The sequence below is a fragment of the Gymnoscopelus braueri genome, assembly GCF_963280865.1.
Source record: "Gymnoscopelus braueri genome assembly, chromosome: 5".
Taxonomy (NCBI): Eukaryota; Metazoa; Chordata; class Actinopteri; order Myctophiformes; family Myctophidae; genus Gymnoscopelus; species Gymnoscopelus braueri.
In genome coordinates this window covers 53,951,055-53,970,319 of record NC_137606.1, presented here as the reverse complement: position 1 = coordinate 53,970,319, position 19,265 = coordinate 53,951,055, and the positions used below count along the sequence as shown (strand labels likewise).

Genomic DNA, 19,265 nt, shown 5'->3' with positions numbered 1-19,265 from the left:
GATTCTGCCGTTCTTTTGTATTGCCCAGTGTGTATTACGGCCTGTAAAATATGTGCACGCTCTCTCTCTCGCTTTCTCTTGCTTGCTCTTTCTCGCTCTCCTCCCCCTCTCTCACCTGCTGTGTTAATACAGCATTTACAATCATTTAACCCCTTTATCCATATTTCATACATTGGCTATTCAAAAACTAGCAGATGTACAAGCTCGCAGCGGGTTCATGCCGCGCTGCGAGCTTGTACATCTGCACATTTTTTAACATATAGGAAAGATCTTGAATAATTTTGACACAATCTTCTCTTCTGGGGATCCCTGGCACGAAAGAAAATTCAGATGGGGGTCCGCAGCCAAATATATATCAATTTGTGGGTCCTTGAAACGAAAAAGTTTGAGAACCACTGTCTTAAACGACAAAGTAGTTCAGATTAATAATTTGCAACAAAAACTAAACAAAACAAAAACATAAAAAGTTGAAATAAGGAGATCCAAGGTTTCTGCCCGACAATATGTGTGTGTACTTGTGTATTTGTTCCTGAATGCCTGTGCATGTGTGCGTGTGTGCGTGCGTGCGCGCACGTGCCCTGGGCCCTCACCTTAGCCGAGGTCTCGAACCAGCCCACGAAGCCGTTCTCCTGGCAGAACTGCTCCATCTTGATCCCGTTGTTGGTAGAGGACGTCCCCGCCCCTGGTCGCACTTGTTGGCCAGCAGCACCGTGGCAACGTGCTTCCCATTGGCCAGCGTCAGCTTGGAGTCCAGGTCCTCCTTCCACTTGGTGACGGCCTCGAAGGAGGCGGGCCTCGTGACGTCGAACACGATGAAGGCGCCCATGGCCTCGCGGTAGTACACCCGCGTCATGTTGCCGAACCTCTCCTGACCTGGATGCACGCACACGCACACACACACACACACACACACACACACACACACACACACACACACACACAGACATATGGAAACATCAGTGGAGGACAAAGTGCTCAGATTTTAAGTAAATCGTTGTTGTCGGGTAGAAACCTCTTATCTTCTTATTTTAACTTTTAGCGTTTTTTTTCCGTTAATAAATGCCATATTTGATCATACTACAGCGTCTCACAAATGTATCAAAAGTAGCAGAGTCTGCAAGCTCGAAAGGCGGAGCGAAGCGGCGCGTTTCGAGCCTGCAGAGCTGCTGTACTCATTATGCAGAATGAGTCACAACACTCGCAATGTGTCGTGATGTGACGCATTGCGAGCTTGTAGATCTGCTATTTTTGAAAGGCAAAACAATCTGGACATTTCAGCTGCATAATTGCAGATACCACATAGAGACATACTCCACTACATTTTAGAGGCAAATATTGTACTTTGTACTCCACTACAATGATTTGACATCTTCAGTTACTAGTTACTTTACCAGATTATTATTACAAAAACATACATTAACCACTTAAGCCCTACATTATGCATCGGCTATTAATAATATGGCCGATCTAGAAGCTCACACAACACATTGTGAGCTTGTAGAACTGCTGTTTAAAAAGAATTTGGGACACATTTTGAAGATTTTATACTGTAATATATTTTGAAAACAATACCATTAAGTACATTTTAAAACACAGGCCTTTTACAGTATTTTTATGTGGTATTGCTACTTTTACTGAACCACTTGAACCCCAGCATCCACATTCTGTGGGGGGGGGGGGACATTAGCCAAAAATAGCAGATCTAAAAGCTCACAATGTGTCGACGAGATTTGGTGTAGACGGGAAAAAAGTAGTCAAAGTACATGTTGTAACTCGAAGACGAGTTCTCTGAGTACTTCTTCCACCACTGCATAGAGACACATAGACTGTGGCTGCTGGCTGTGTGAGGCGAGCATGGGGCTCATTAGAGACAAATGAAATATTCAGTGTGTTCATTATGGAGACACTAAGATGAGGAGAGAGAGAGAGAGAGAGAGAGAGAGAGAGAGAGAGAGAGAGAGAGAGAGAGAGAGAGAGAGAGAGAGAGAGAGAGAGAGAGAGAGAGAGAGAGAGAGAGGGGTACGGAGATGAGATGAAAGGAAAGGGCAACACAATGGGTGGAGGAGAGAGAGATGGACTAATTAAGTGTGCCTGTGCGTGTGCATGCGTGCACGTGTGTGTGTGTGTGCGTGCGTGTGTGTTTGTGTATTACTACACTTGTGAGGGCGGAATGTCTTATGGTTGAAAAAGGGTGAAAAAAGGATTAAGCATTTAGAGGTTAGGTTTAGGGGTTAGAGTGTCGCGGCGTGACATGTTGTGAGCTTGTAGATTGGCTATTTCTGGTTTAGGTTAGGGTTCAAAATGCCCCAAAAATAAATAAATAAGGAAACATGGCATTCATAAAATCGGTGTCCTAAAATGTTAATGTCCTCACAAGTATAGTAATACAAACACAAGTGTGAGTGTGAGTGTGTGTGTGTGTGTGTGTGTGTGTGTGTGTGCGTGCGTGCGTGCGTGCGTGAGGTCGAGATTGAGCGAGAGAGAGGAGAGAGAGAGAGAGAGAGAGAGAGAGAGAGAGAGAGATGAGAGAGAGAGACGAGAGAGAGAGAGGAGAGTAGAGAGAGAGAGAGAGAGAGAATTCCTGAGAGCACGGTCCCGTGTGATAAATCCAGTCGGAATGTTCCGTCTAATTTCCTCTCCCTGTCCTCAGTGAGAGCACCGCTGGTACCTGCTGATCACATAGCATAATGTCTGCCATTATTCTACTTCTGAGTACTTACTGCAGTCTTGCTGCATGCCCTGTTAACCCCTTACATCTAAACTCCCACATCGTGCCAAAGTCTTCTTAACCCTTAACCTAATCTAGGGTTTAGGGTTAATAATAGAGTATATACAGGAGTCCTGACGTCATGGGCCCTCGCTCTGTGGGTCACGGGCAGTGTTGCCAGATCTGCTTATTATAATTTCCCCGCAAGATTTTATTCTAAAATAGCCGATCTACAAGCTCACAACGCGTCGCATCGCGTCGTGAGCTTGTAGATCTGCTATTTTCAAAATAGCTGATGTGTTAAAGTGCTCATGTGGCCCATAGTCGCTTGTTTTGGGCTGGTTTTCCTAGACCTGGTTGCTTGTTTCTCTCACAAAATCTGGCAACACTGGTCACGGGAGTGCTTTGCTCATTCAAAATCCAATAGACTTAGAAGTTTTTTTTTGTTTTCTTTACTGGCGTCATATAAGAACTGTGTTCCAAACATAAAATAAAATGTGTCAGGAGATTCAAGGTTCAAGGTTCAAGGTTGTCCTTTATTGTTCCATCTTGTGTACAGGTACATCAGAGTAAAACTTGTTTATTGTTCGGCTTCCTTCAGACAATGCAGCCGCATAGGTAATAACAATAATAATAATAATACAACAGTAAAACAAATTAAAAGAGAGAGAGAGAGAGAGAGAGAGAGAGAGAGAGAGAGAGAGAGAGAGAGAGAGAGAGAGAGAGAGAGAGAGAGAGAGAGAGAGAGAGAAAAGAGAGAACAAAAAGGAGAACATCAGTGTATGCACACGTGCGATCTTGGTATATATATATACCTTTTTTCAGTAGCTGCCACGTTACTTTATGTAAACAACTTAACAGTATCATTATCACATAGCCTACAGTCATTTGTTGGGAACCCCTGATCTATACATCTGTGTGACAGCAGTCATACCTGGCCTGAGTCAAACTCATTACCGCACTTATATTATAAGGGAATGGCCACACATGGCCACATATGGCCACACATGCACCTCATACTGTACCCAAAGTGATAATATAGCCAATCATTTAATAACATAGCCAATCATTCTAGTATTGAAAATGGTTCACAAATGGTCTCCCATTTACATATAAATAAATACATAAAAAAACACAAATCTTGTATGGCGGGTTCCTGGCACTAAATCCTGATGGGGGTCCGTAGCCAAATACATATTAATTAGGGGATCCCTGACATGAAAACATTAAGTCTCTGCATCTCTGGCGTCTATTAACTCAGCATGCATTGGCTACAACATTTCTGACACAGATATGTGACCCTGCCCTAAATCAGTCGTCCCCACACGTCCTACACTCTTCCCCCTCCTGGCTCCTAAACTATGGAATAAATTCCCCATTGCAGTCAGAACTGCAGACTCCCAGCTCCCAATTTTCCGCCGTGATCTGAAAACTCACCTCTTCAGACTCCACCTCACCCCCCTAGCACTCACCTCTTCAGACTCCACCTCAACCCCCTAGCACTCACCTCTTCAGACTCCACCTCACCCCCTAGCACTCACCTCTTCAGACTCCACCTCACCCCCTAGCACTCACCTCTTCAGACTCCACCTCACCCCCTAGCACTCAATTCAATTTTCAATTCAAAGGGCTTTATTGGCATGAGAAAACATACGTTTACATTGCACAAAAAATATGTACATTTGAAAGTCAGAATCTTCACTCTGCACTCACCTCTTCAGACTCCACCTCACCCCCTAGCACTCACCTCTTCAGAATCCACCTCACCCCCTAGCACTCACCTCTTCAGACTCCACCTCACCCCCTAGCACTCACCTCTTTAGACTCCACCTCATCGTCCCCCCGCCCACTTCGCCTCATCGCCAGTAGTTGCCGGCTCTCATAGATGTATAATGCACTTCCGGAAAATACTATCCTGAATCGCCCGCTGTTAAAACGCACCGTAAGGCTACTATACAGGCATATCTTGGTCACTTGTTCCCACTTGTTTTTACCAGCTTGCAAAGCACGCTGGTCTAAGAAGAGACTGAGTCTAGTAAACACTTTCTCGACACTTTTTCATCAGTGGCTGTCCTTTAAGCCAATGGGGATACTTTCCCATACTCTGAACGGGCGGTCTCGTCCTCCCAAGCTATGGTACTAGACACGCCTCTTGCCTCTATGGCAGTGTTGCCAGATTCTGCGAGAGAAATAAGCAACAGGTCTAAGCCAATGGGCAGCCACTAGCAGTGTTGCCAGATTCTGCGAGACAAATCAGAGAAAACAGCAAGCTGGTATACATGACTGAGTCTTGTTGCTTCTTAGATCTGTTTTTCTGGACCACTAATGTACACAATGTGATTGAGATTGCATGTTATTTAGACAGATGCTAGGTTCATCGTTTACCTCCTAGTTTTGGGGCACTACACTGCTCTCTCTTGCACTCTACATGATGAGAACATTTACCGTAAGTGTAAGTCGCTCTGGATAAGAGCGTCTTCTAAATACCCAAAATATTGCATTCAGGAGGAGAGACAAAGCCTCTGTCATGGCATGCTTTAATCCGGTTTATCTGGTTTACATCACGCAATCCGAGCGGCTTGTGACTACTTGGAAATCGTTGCTGTCGGGCAGAAACCTCTTATCTCCACGTTCAAACTTTTTGTTTTTTCGTGAATTAACGGCCTACTTCATCATACAACAGCATCACACAAAAGTTTTAAAGATCTATGAGTTTGTCGATTTGCTTTTTTTTTTGCTATTTTTGAATTTGAATCCTGAAAACTAACAGTTTTACACATACGAGGTTTCCACCCGACAGTGAAGAAATAAAGACACATTTTGACCCAAACCTAGCGTGTCATATGTAGTGCAATTGAGCCTGTTAGAGCCTGGACTGAAGATATCGACTACGTCGGGCAGAAAGCTCATATTATCTCCATTCTCCATATTTCAACTGTTTTATGTTTTCTTTAATTTCATAAATGAATGCCCTGCTTCATCATACAAGAGCGTCACACTAAAGTTGCAAAAAAAAAGTAGCCGATCTGCGACGCATTATGAACTTGTAGATCGGCTATTGTTGCTATTTTTGGAAACGTTTGTTAGTGAAAGTGGTTAACTGTGTCTGTCTGTGGGTTTTTATACATATTAACCAATGAAAAGTGTTAGCAAGAGCTTGTGACTAAATAATAACTACATCGGATCAATTTGAACACTTTCCTGAAAAGTAACTATTCTTACATACAGTCAGTAAGCTATTTTCTACAAATACGCCAGAGACCCAGAATGAAATCTACTGTACGTGGTGAAGTACAGTAAAGCTATAATGATTATGGAGAGATGAGCTATAGCTGGGAGCATCAACAAAAAAAATCTTCTCTGTCGGGTGGAAACCTCACATGTGGAATAGAAGGTCTTATCTCTCTCTCTCTCTGTCTCTCTTTTGTGTGGGAGTGCTGCACAAAGCCACAACAGTGATGGGTTTATATAGGGGGCAGGCCATGGTTCAATGAGGCACAACATTCTCATTAAAGGAGGCACGGTCTCCAACGGTGGTGGTCTGGTCCTGGTACTCTGATTTTTATACGCAAGTAAAAGTAGCAATGACACTTTTTTTGGGTGAAAAGTCCTGTATTCAGAATTTTACTTTAGTACACAAGTATTGGCCTTACAATTGTCTTTATGTACCACTATTTAAAGTAACTAATGTTGTAGAATATTCCATTTCACATTTTCAAAACCTCAACATTTTAAAAAAATAGCAGATCACCAAGTTCACAACGGTTGTAGATCGGGTATTTTAGAATATACGAAGTATAAAATAGGGTTTCATTGGTTAATGTATTTTTTTATATAAGAATCTAAAATTGCAAAGTAAATGTAAAGCTAATCTAAAGCTGCCAAATAATTGTAGTGGAGTAAAAAAAAAAAGGTACAATATCGAAATTGTACTCAAAGTGCAGTACTTGAGTAAATGTACTTAGTTACTTTCAGCCTCGGGGTGAGTGCCACACATTGCCACAATAGCAAAGGGTTTATAGGGGGCATGTAGTGGCTTAATGGGGCATCAAATTGTCATTAAGGAGCCACAGTCTCCATCAAGCCTCCAGCTCTCCCACACCTATACGTATTGATACCAACTGTGGTTCTCAAACGTTTTCATTTCAAGGAAAACCCCATAACTCTGTTAGTGTACAGATGGAACCAAACGGACCCTTACGGGTCCGTTTGGTTCCATTTGTACACTCTCAGAGTTACACAGGCCCGTAACGCTCCTTTTGGAACCTCCCTTCAAGGGACCCCACTTTCAGAACCACTCGATGACAGAACCAGAGAAACAAAACTAGAGGTTGGCAGGAAAAGTGACCATTTAAAGGAGCACTACACTCATTTTCAACCGAATTTTCATTATACCACAGCAGCACAGTGTCTGTCTACTCGCTCTGCGTCTCAGAGGAGGGCTGTGGACAGTTCAGACAAACCTGTCTGTCAGCAGTGGTGGAAAAAGTACTCAAATGTTTTACTTAAGTAAAAGTATCAATACTGCGACGTAGAAGTAAAAGTCCGGAATAGAACATTTACTTGAGTAAAAGTACAAAAAGTGTTGGTATCAAGATGTACTTAAAGTATCAGAAGTAGAGGAGCACCCGCTGGCCTAGCGGTCCAGAGACATACCAAATACGCTGGTAATCCAGCTATACAGTGCGCTGTGAGTTCTATTCCCGATCCTGACGACCTTGACTCTCACCCCATTTCCTGTCAGTCTACTGTCCTATCAATAAAAGCCCCCAAAAAATATCTTTAAAAAAAAAAAGTATCAAAAGTAGAAAGTATGACTCATTGTGAGCTTGTAGATCTGCCATTTTCAAATGGCCGAAATGTACATAGGGCTGAAGTGGGTAACTAGTAACTGTAAAGTTTTCAAATCATTGTAGTGGAGTAAAAGTACAATGTTTGCCCATGAGATGTAGTGGAGTAGAAGTAAAAGTACTGAAAATTGGAAATACTCCAGTAAAGTAAAAAGATCACACCCAGTGTGAAGTGGGCGGTGTGGTCATCACAGTGGTCATAATAGTGATGGAAGCTCACTTCCAAAAAAAATGGATTTTTGGAAGCGCATAATCCTATTTATAGGTTATTAATGTCATCTTGTGTCTCGCTAGCCAATCACAGTGCTGAATAGAGTCAGCCAATAGAGTCAGCCAATCACAGCACAGGAAAGTGGGCCAATCACAGTGCAGGAAACTAATACTAATGAGGTGTCCCAACCCCACTTATAGGGGCGGCTACACCGCCCAAAAATACCTCTAAAAGTACAGTACTTGAGTAAATATACTTACACCACTGCCTGTCAGTGACATCATCGGTAGGCAGGTTTGATCATTTCAAACAAGATTTCAAAAGGTTTTTATTTTATTTATTATTTTATATGCTTTTTAATGCATAAACAATAGCTTCTAAATCAGTTTGGCCTGTTTTGAGACCAATTTACATAAAACCCCAGATATGCTGCGAAAGCCTGAGTGCTCAAACTGTGGTATTTTTTGGGATAGAAGAGAGGTAGGGGAGACCAAAAACACACAAAAAAAGTTCAAATTCATGGTGTAGTCCCTTTAAAAAATAGCAGATCTACAAGCTCACAACGCGTCGCATCGTGACACGTTGTGAGCTTGTAGATCGGATATTTTCACTGAGATAAAATCAGACTAATATGTAAAAAAAAGAACGTTCGGAGGTGAGGAGAACATAACCATAAAATAACTGAATTTTGAGGTTAAATACAAAATGATAGGGGGTCAAGAGTTCAAAACGTTTAATCCTATATCCGAGTGGATCAGATTTGGATTATCTGATTAATCAAAATCACATTTCTTGACATAACTGTGACAATCCTATGATCACAGATGGGATGTATATCAAAGTGATCCCGATCCTGTTTTTGTTTTGTTAAGATTTTTTGTTTTTTTGTTTTGAACTAGACAAAATTCAATCTGATCAACTCGGATAGAGATGAACTACTTAACCCATTAAGACCGGGTCATTTTAAGATTTATTTCTGCTATTCAAAAATAGCAGATATACAAGCTCATAGCGCGGCACCGAGTGCCGCGCTATGAGCTTGTAGATCTGCTATTTTTGAAAAATCATGAAAATGTGTGCAAATCTTTTAATATATTGTTTTAAAGCGAACATTTTTAACTCAAATCTTTGCTTCTGGGGGTCCCTGGAACAAAATATTTTGAGATGGGGGTCGGCGGCCCAAAAATAATAATTTTGGGGGTCCTTGACATGAAAAGGTTTGAGCACCACTGATATAGAAACATAGGTTTTTCAGAAAACGGTTGGGATTTAGAAGGCATTTGTAGAATCGCCTTCAGGTCTTAAAGGGTTAAACCGCATGCGTTGTTGTGCAAAGGCTTGAGCAGTATTTCCAGAGGTTTTTTTTAATTTTTTATTTCAACACAAGTTCTGGAAATACTGCAGATAAAAATAGAGCACAGGCTGAGGGGTGACGTTTGTCTTATGTTTGCTTCCACAAACACACAGTGATTTATTATGTCTGTAAACGTGGGAAAATGCCTCCGTCCTACCACCACCACTACCACCACAGTGCATGGTGGCTAATGTATGACGCACAACTACAATGTTAAAGGGATATTTCACTTTCAATTCAAATATAAACATAAAAATAATTATATAAAGAATAAATGAAAAAAAAAGTCATGGAAAAATCACGGCCCCTCACACATTAGAAGGACATTCTAATGCGTGAGGGGGCGTGATTTATTTTTTATATTATTATTTTAATGTTTATTTTATTTGAAAGTGAAATATCCCTTTAACAACCAGTATAGGGCATAGCAGTGGTGGCCATTTTCTGGTTCCACTCCAAAATAGTCAATGCATTTTTCCCATTGACATTTCCAAAAATATTTATATAAATTCATTTAAGCCTAGAATCAAGCCATCCAGGGTCCTGGTGAATCATGACCATAAAACTTTTTTTTTCTGTGATTTTATTTTATTTTATATTTAATTATATGATATACTATATTTAATAAATACCCTATGTTTGCCGTTTTCATAAAAGTTTTTTTCACAGAATCAAACGTTTTATGGTCATGATTCACCAGGACCCTGGATGGCTTGATTCTAGGCTTAAAATAATTGATATAAATATTTTTGGAAATGTCAAAGGGAAAAATGCATACTATTTTAGAGTGGAACCAGAAAATGGCCGCCACTGCTATGCCCTATAGCTTTAAACACCACACTCAACCTGTGGGTGTCACTCACTTTTTTTAAGTAGTTAGACATGTATGAGGGCACTGTCTCTTTGAGTATCTTAAATACCAGACCCATTGATATATGCGTCTGGCTGTTTACATTTCTGACTAATAATAGTATAATATCAAGTATTTCCCTCTACACTAAGCAAATCTCTTAACATAAAATATCCGACCTATTAACACCTTTACCGCCGGGCCCGTAGTTCTACGGGCCGTTAAATCCAACGGTTAAGCGCCGAGCCCGTAGTCCTACGGGCTGCGGTCTTTTCGCGCATGCGCGGTCCGGGTGCACTTTCGGATTTTTTTTGATCCACTTCCGTTTCCGGTTTGATGACAGGAAATAGAATTATTTGGGATCCGGTTTCGACGATCACGCCCGCTCCCATTCTACAGACGAAACTGAAACTCAATTCTCTTCCTGTAGTTTTTTCTCCTCGCATTTCACTGTTTAACGTAATCCGCTCTAACTACAGTCATGGAAGTCCGTTTGACATGCGGTCTTCACTGGGAGATACAGGGAGATCTCGCGGATGTAAACAGACCGTTCACGGCTCAATCTTAAGGATTTTAACAAGATCTATGGCGACATGAAAAAAACAAAAAAACAACAAAAACACCTTGGCACTGGTGAGTACATTATGAGATTAACCTCTGGCGGTGGATGTGTTAAGCTCGCAACACTTGTATGGCTGACAGAAAATAAATTGTCCCTTCATCTTGGCAGAACAGAGACTATCTTGTTCGCCTCTAAGACAGTAGTTCTCAAACTGTCAGGGGACCTCCCAAATTATTTTGGGAGGTCCCCAGGTGATTAGCTTAATGTGCAACATTGTTTTCTCACTCAACTAAACAAACCAACATTCAGTAAGTGTATACATTTATAAAGTGAAGATTTAAGACCTTTTTAAAACCAAATTGGCCAAATTGTCAAATATTACATAAAAAAAGAGACAAACATTGTGAACATAGCTGATCTTCAAGCTCACAACGCCTCACAGTGCGAGGCTTGTGAGCTTGTAATTCGGCTATCTTCACAATATTTATCTGTGGAACCGAACAAAATGTAATGCCTACAATTCCAAGAAGTGCTTGTCAGGGTGGGGGGGTCTACAGTTCAAATAAGATTATTTCGGGGGGGTCACGGGTGGTAACCCTTGATCTAAGAGACAGCTTCAGAAGGGAAATAGGATTCATGTTTTCGACGACTGTTCCCCCCAGAATAGAGATGCAAGGGTTCAAGGGTTCAAGGGTTCAAGTGTTTAAAACATCTTCATATCACACAAAGATTTGCCCCCCCCCCCCCCGCCCTGTTGAAAACTCATGCCTTAGGAGATGTAGTAAGTGTCTCAATTAGTGGTCCATGGCATAATTACAAGTGGTCTGTGGGAGAATGTATTCCATCGTTAAAAATATATATAATAAACGGTACCTTTGTTATATGTCTGAGAAATAATTATGTCTAAATAATATTTCACATTTCCATCAAATTTAGGAAATGTTTTGAACTAAAATAATGTGGGAAAAAACTAATAGTGACCGTTAGGTGCTTGATATACAGTACGTTGTTGTGTGTGGTGTTGTGTACCGCAAATAGCGGATCTACAAGCTCAACAAAACGTTGTGAACTTGTAGAATATTCATAAGATAAGGTGGAGTGGACCTTGGAAATTGTTTGTACTCTGCTAGTGGTCTAGGGCTCAGTAAAGGGTTGAGCAGCAGCACAGCGCCTAAGGACGACTCGGCTCACAATAAAAGCTTTCTACACGCCACAGTTCAGGCCTCAAATCTCACTCACATGAGAGCCAGACACATGACCACGTGCACTCACTGGACCGGGTGGGTGGGTGGGTGCACGAGAGGAGAGACGGGGGGGAGGGGGAGGGGGAGGGGGCGGGCACGCGGGACAAGTCAGAAGGCCAGCCACACTCATGTGAGATCAGAGAGTTATGGCCTGTAGGTTCAGGCCAGTGGTTATATACACAGCATATCCTCAAAAATGTACTTGAGTACAGTACTTAGAGTAAATGTACTTAGTTACTTTACACCACTGCATTTAACCCATTAAGACCGGGAACACATCTGTGTGTCATTTTTAGATTTCTTTGGCTATTCAAAAATAGCAGATCTACGTGCCGCGCTACGAGCTTGTAGATCTGCTATTTTTGAAATATCGTGAAAATTTGTGCAAATCTTTGAATATGTTTTGAAGCGAACATTTTTAACTCAAATCTTTGCTTCTGGGGGATTCTACAAATGTCTTCTAAATCCTAACAGTTTTTTTTTTAAACGTATGTTGCTATAATCAGTGGTCCTCAAACTTTTTCATGTCAAGGACCACCCAAAATGATATGTATTTGGCCGCGGCCCCCCATCTTGAAATATGTTGTTCAATGGACACCCAGAAGCAAAGCTTTGAGTTTTAAAAAATATATATATTCAAAGATTTGCAAAAAAAAATCATGATTTACAAGCTCACAGCGCGGCACTCAGTGCCACGCTATGAGCTTGTATATCAGCTATTTTTGAATAGCCAAATAAATCTTAAAATGACATGGATGCGTTCCCGGTCTTAATGGGTTAACCAGGCAAGCCACTTAAAATTTGCTATCCGTAACTACGCGACATATCTGTCGCTTTGTAGCTTTGTAGCTGAAGTTGAAGCCATGCTGCAGCTTATTGGTAGCTTTGTAGCTGTCGTAGCTTTTATAGCAGCTACAAACGTCAGATGTAGCTACGTATCTTCATGTCACTGGCCTCCATGACTGAAATGACTAAAACAAGAGTGGAGTTAGGAGGTTTTGTTCATCATTGATAAGAGCAGCTGAATGGACCTCCAAGCTCTCAATGTGGACGCGAGGGTTTAAAGTGGTCAAGTGTGTACAGTATGTGGGTTTTATAAATATTAAGTATTTCACCTAAAAAAATCATTATTTTCTATCAATTACACACCCCATGAAGTCTCGAATTCATGGAGATTTTTTACGTTTTTGTCACATTCCTAAGCCAATAATTTAATGACCAGGTCATCTGTCAATAGGAGACTTAGTAGACTCCGCCGGTCATCAAAAAATCTCCATGAATTCATGGGGCGTGTAATTGTCATTCTTTGGGTGAACTACTCCTTTAACAAGAGCTTGTGAGTTGTGACTAATAACTACATCGGCTCCACTGGAACACTAGGTTCTTGTTGCCATTTCCTGTCCAGTACTGTAGCAGTTTTTGACACACCAAGGTTTACACCTGACAGCGAGGATATGAAGTGTGACCGAGGGCTCTTTTGTGCTGGAGGGACAGTTGGACGTTTGGGTATTTGTACTGTAAGTGGAGGAGGATCAGGGACGGATTAAGACTCAGGGAGGCCCCTGGGCCTATTGTCCTATAGGGGCCCACCACACGCTACCCAGGCCCACCCACGCACTACCCAGGATGGGCAGTCGGGTGGGAATAAGTAGCCTTGCCGAGCCACGTGGCCCCACAGGTCGGGAGCCTATACAGTATATCTTGTTTGAATACAAGAACGCTTCGCCCCAAAACACGCTCGCCCTGGGTCAAATCAGGGGCGAGCCTTCAAAACTAACTTAAAAGTAACCCCAGTAAAATTATACCTTCAAAACTAACCTTATTCCTACACATAACCCCAGTAATACTATGCCTAAACTTAACCGTATTCCTAAACGTAACCCCAGTAAAACTATGCCTAAACCTAACCTTATTCCTAAACCTAACCCCAGTAAAACTATGCCTAAACCTAACCTTATTCCTAAACATAACCCCAGTAATACTATGCCTAAACCTAACCTTATTCCTAAACCTAACCCCAGTAAAACTATGCCTAAACCTAACCTTATTCCTAAACATAACCCCAGTAATACTATGCCTAAACCTAACCTTATTCCTAAACGTAACCCCAGTAAAACTATGCCTAAACCTAACCTTATTCCTAAACGTAACCCCAGTAAAACTATGCCTAAACCTAACCTTATTCCTAAACATAACCCCAGTAATACTATGCCTAAACCTAACCTTATTCCTAAACGTAACCCCAGTAAAACTATGCCTAAACCTAACCTTATTCCTAAACATAACCCCAGTAATACTATGCCTAAACCTAACCTTATTCCTAAACGTAACCCCCAGTAAAACTAAGCCTAAACCTAAAACGTGTTCCTAACATTATCCTCAGTAAAACACGAATACAAGAACCGCTGGGGGCGAGCGGTCTGCGGGAAAATAAATAGGGGGTGAGTGTGTTTTGGGGCGTGCGTTCCGGTCACCTCCTGTTTCTGTAGGCCATAGTATGTCACAGGGACTTACCCCCAATCCAACCCTTGATTCTGAATGCCAAGCAGGGAGGGAAACACCTGTAGACATCTTGATCATACAGGATTGACAATCTATTAGCCTACAGTATTTGCAGGATATGTATTTGCATGCAAAATGGAAATAAAACATCTTCATAATACTTCTATCCTGTTAGATGGTTATGGCAGGGGCCTTGCACTGTATAGCTTTGAGGGGCCCACATATTTGAGCATTAACCTATAAAAGTATGTACAATTTAGTCAATTGTAGATCAACTTTGAGGCCCAGGGCCGGTATTCAAAACATTTTATCTCTATCCAAGTGGATCAGATTTGGATTTTGGGTAGCTCAAAACAAAACAAAAACAGCATTGGGATCACTTTGATATCCAATCAGTGATCATAGAAGTATCTCAGCAAACATTGTGTAAAAGTTTGATTAATCAGATAATATGTTTAACACCCAAAATCCAAATCTGATCCAAGGATCTGAGGTTTTCAAAGGTTTGAACCATACTTTACTACTGTACTCGGCCCACTGGCCTGGTCAATAATCCATCCACGACGAGGCTGTGTGTATGGATGCGTTGCAGATAGGGGGCGCCCAACCCAGGAAGGGTTGACAATCAATCAAAAACTACAGCAGGGTCAAAACATGGCAGGCTGCATAGCACTGACCTTATAGTACACTGTGACGTAAGCACAGCTGCAACTAATCACATTAATAATGAGTGTGTTATATTTAGGTGTCAATATTGTATGCTTGCACATCATTCTAACACACCCATTATTAATTTCATTAGTTGCAGCTGTGTTGCTGCCTTATGTTTCCAAACTCAGGCTAGCTTTACACACACACACACACACACACACACACACACACACACACACACACACACAATGTACAAATCAAATCAAGAATGGTCCATTGCACAATCATGTTATTGCATTGTAATTAGTAATGCATTAATGTGTTCCTCGCTGTAATTTTGCAGTTTGGTAAAGGTGTATCTCAGAATTGTACTTTAGTACAGCACTCGAGTATATATACTTATATCACTGATCACATGACTTTAGTTTTGGAGCTGTGTCAAGTTTATTTTCTCCTTTCAAAGTATGTCTGCTTTATCGAACCCTTTACAGGTCTGTAACTCTGAGAGTGTACAAATGCAACCAAATGCACCCTTTACAGGTCTATAACTCTGAGAGCGTAAACAAAATACTCTCAGAGTTATGGGGTTCCTTGAAATTAAAATGTTTGCAAACCATAATGCTCTCTATAACATCAACGTGGTATGATATGCATAGGTGTGGTAATGTCAGGTTTGAACTTATGAATGAACACTTTACAGCCAGGTCAGCTGGTTCAAATGTGTGACCTGTGGTTTCCTCTTGGAGAGAGAGAGACATTATAGTCTATGCTTTCTCTGTAGAGAACACTGTGTCCAGCCCATGATACAAGCCATGGCATTATTCATTACAAGGGGCTTTAATACACAAGCCACACTTAGGCCTGCTTAATCTCAAACTCAAACACGAGTTATAGGCCTATGGTCTTCCTCCCAGAAAAAAATAAATACAAATGAACAGAAGCCAGTTTTAATAAATGTAACAAGTGAAACGTCACATTCCTGGAATTATTAATCTTCCGAAAAGGGTTAGAATGTGTATGAATACAAATAAAAACAGAAACTTAGCTTATATCCAGTGGTGCAAAGTAACTAAGTACATTTACTCAAGTACTGTAAGTACAGTTTTGAGGTATTTTTACTTGACTGGAACATTTCCAATTTTCAGTACTTTTACTTCTCCACTAGGAGGCAAATTGTACTTTTTACTCCGCTACAATTATTTGAAAACTTAAGTTACTGGTTACTTTGTGGATTTAGATTATTATAACAAAACATATATTAAACGCTCAAGCCCTATACTTAGGCTATTTGAAAATAGCAGATGTACAAGCTCACAACGCGTCGCATCACGTGAGCTTGTAGATCAGCTATTTAAAAAATATTTTTAGACATCTGAAAACTTATGAAATGTGACATTCTGCAGAATGAGTACTTAATTCAACTTTTTTTTATACAAATACTTTTGAATTTGAATTCCATACTTTTACTAAATAGAGTATTTCTGCATTGCAGTATTGATACTTTTACTTAAGTAAAACATTTGAGTACTTTTTCCACCACTCCTTATATCTCAGTCTCAGATATGTTCCATTTATCAACAAATCATTTTACATTTCTTTCCAAGCTGTGGCCATTTTGTCACAAAATAACCCATGCATAAAAAACAGAAAAAGAGAAAAAAAATTGTACTTGTGATGTCCCATAGCTGTATGTAGAGCTTGTAGATCTGCTATTTTCAAATGATTTTTTTAGCCCTGAAACATGACTGTCATATCATGACAGTCATAGCACAACTTGTTCCTGGTTTTGAAACTTTCTCCATTTACAACCCGTACCTCTACATAAACGTTCAGATTTCAAATATAAAGTGTTTACCCCACGGCCATCCATGGATGTAACAAGTTAAAACGCATGGGTCTAAGTACCTGCATCTTCCATATTGTTCAATAAAAAGTATTTTAATCCGATCGGTGGCTATTTTTTTCCCCTTCATGTGCTTTTAATTACGCGACCCTATTGGTTGGGAGGTGTATTGCACTCTGATACATTTATAATTCTATGAGAAAATGGCCACCGATCGGATTAAAATGATTTTTATTGAATAATACGGAAAATACGGGTACTTACACCCAAGCGTTTCAACATTTTACAGCCGTGGCCGTGGGGTAAGCACTTTATATTTGAAATCTGAATGTTTATGTAGATGTACGGGTTGTACATTGACAAAGTTCCAAAACCAGGAACAAGTTGCGTTATGACGCGTCATGTGAACGTGTCCATGGCTAAGGATTTTTATACATTTTACCTTGTGAAACGGGACATTCTTTTGGTAATTTAAGTATATAGATCCCTATACTTTTGTACTTTTACTCAAGTAAAATTTGATTAGGTTACTGGACCTTTACTTGTAGCAGAGTGTGTCCACATTGAAGTATTGATACTTTTACTTGGGGTCTTCAACAGGGGGTCCGGGACCCCTAGGGGGTCCTCAGAGCTACTATAGGGGGTCCGCGGCGTCCGCCATATCTTTGTGTGATAGGATTTAGTTTTTTTTTTACATTAACCACTTGAACCTTAGAATAGGGGAACATTAGCCAAAAATAGCAGATCTACAAGCACTCAACGCCTTGCTTGTAGATCGGCTATTTTTGTAGAGGGAAAAAAGAGCAGACTAAGTTAAAAAATAATACTTTATACAATATAGAGTTGTAGGGGGTCCCTGCTTCATCTCTCTCTCAGCTAGGGGGTCCTTGGCCTGAAAACGTTGAAGACCCCTGACTTAAAGTTTAAAAAAAAAATTGTTGGCTACTTTTTCCACCAATGTGCATTTCTTTCCAAGCCAACTCTGTCCGATCTTGTCACAAAATATAAACATATATATACATTTTTTTTAACATACCTGCGATGTCCCATAGCTGGAGTCTCACGGTGCCGGTCTGGTCCCACTGGAGCACCTTGAGGGCGAAGTCCACCCCGATGGTGGCCCTGTAGTTGGGGCTGAAGTTGTGGTGCACGTAGCGCTTGATGATGCTGGTCTTGCCCACTCCGAGGTCCCCGATCACCAGGATCTTATACAGATGCTCCTTAGAGTGGCTGTTGATCTGCATGCTGGCTGTCCGATGAGGAGGAGAGATCAGGGCATTAATGCCCCCCCGTTGTTTATGTGAAGTTTATGGATGGAGAGGAGCGGGTATTAGGAGAGAAAGAAAGAAAGCAAGAGGTTGGGGAAAGGCGGTTGAGTTGAGCCCGCAGAGGGAAGCGGTGGTGGGGTGGATATTATAACTCTATGGGTGGGGTAAGTAAAGGCTGTTACAGTGGAGAGAAGGAAAGGAAGTGGAGAGCAAAGCAACAGAAAGAAGAAAAAAAAAGTCGAGTGCACTTTGTGGAACTTGTGACCAGTGGTGTAAAAAGTACTCACTTTTTTTTTTACTTAAGTAAAAGTATCAATACTGCGATGTAGAAAATACTCTGTTACGTAAGTAAAAGTTAAGTAAAAGTTCAGAAAGTCTGAATTTAGCCTACTTGGGTAAAAGTGCAAAAGTATTGGTATCAAAAAATTATTAGTATTGGTAATCAAAAAAATTACCCAAAATTAAGAGTAGGCTACTCATCATGCAGAATGTCCCATTTCACAAGATTTCAAAAATGTATAAAGTGGGTTGAATCTTTTGAAAATAGCAGATCTACAAACTCACAATGTGTTGCATTGCAACAGGACTCACGAGCTTGTAGATTTGCTATTTTCAAATGGCCGAAATGCATAAAGGGCTGAAGTGGTTCATGTATGTTTTGTAATAGGCTAATCATCAAACTCTACAAAGTAACTAACTAAAGTTTTCTAATAAATGTAGTGGAGTAAAAGTATATTTGCCTCTGAGATGTAGTGGAGTAGAAGTAAAAGTATTGTAAATACTCAAGTTAAGTTTAAATGCCTAAAAATATGTATTCAAGTACAGTACTTGAGTAAATGTACTTAGTTACTTTACACCACTACTTTGCGCGCAGAGCGCAGAGCAGAGAGGGGAGTAGCTCCAATCGGAACCTCTCCCTGAGCCTGAGGTTCCACAGCGTAGTGTGCCGGCAGAGTGCGACACGGGCAAACGGTGGCCAATATTGTTGATTCTTACCTTCTTCCACACATCGTATCCAAAAACTAAAAGTCGTCCTCCCTGCTCTCAGATGTTTTACATTTTAGCGGGCAATACAATCTAACCGACGGGCTGAAATAAGCGTTTAAATCGCTTTTTCTAGTCAGCCTGTGGCCAGTCAACCCCCGTCCGCATGCGCAGTAGCCTACTGCTCCCGTTAAGGCTGCATAGTGAAAACATACCACAGGCTGACTAAAAAGCGATTT

At 40.9% G+C, this 19,265-nt stretch overlaps 1 protein-coding gene across 1 annotated transcript; it reads right to left on the bottom strand.

The window, feature by feature from the left end:
* Positions 1–400: 400 nt before the first annotated feature.
* rab38a (RAB38a, member RAS oncogene family) lies at positions 401–18,134 on the bottom strand (the record flags this gene model as incomplete). The annotated part of the gene is given in 4 exon segments (XM_080429310.1): positions 401–442; positions 591–680; positions 683–873; positions 17,811–18,134. Coding segments are annotated over 4 exon segments (531 nt in total). The 5' UTR covers positions 18,019–18,134.
* Between the last annotated feature and the right edge of the window lie 1,131 nt (positions 18,135–19,265).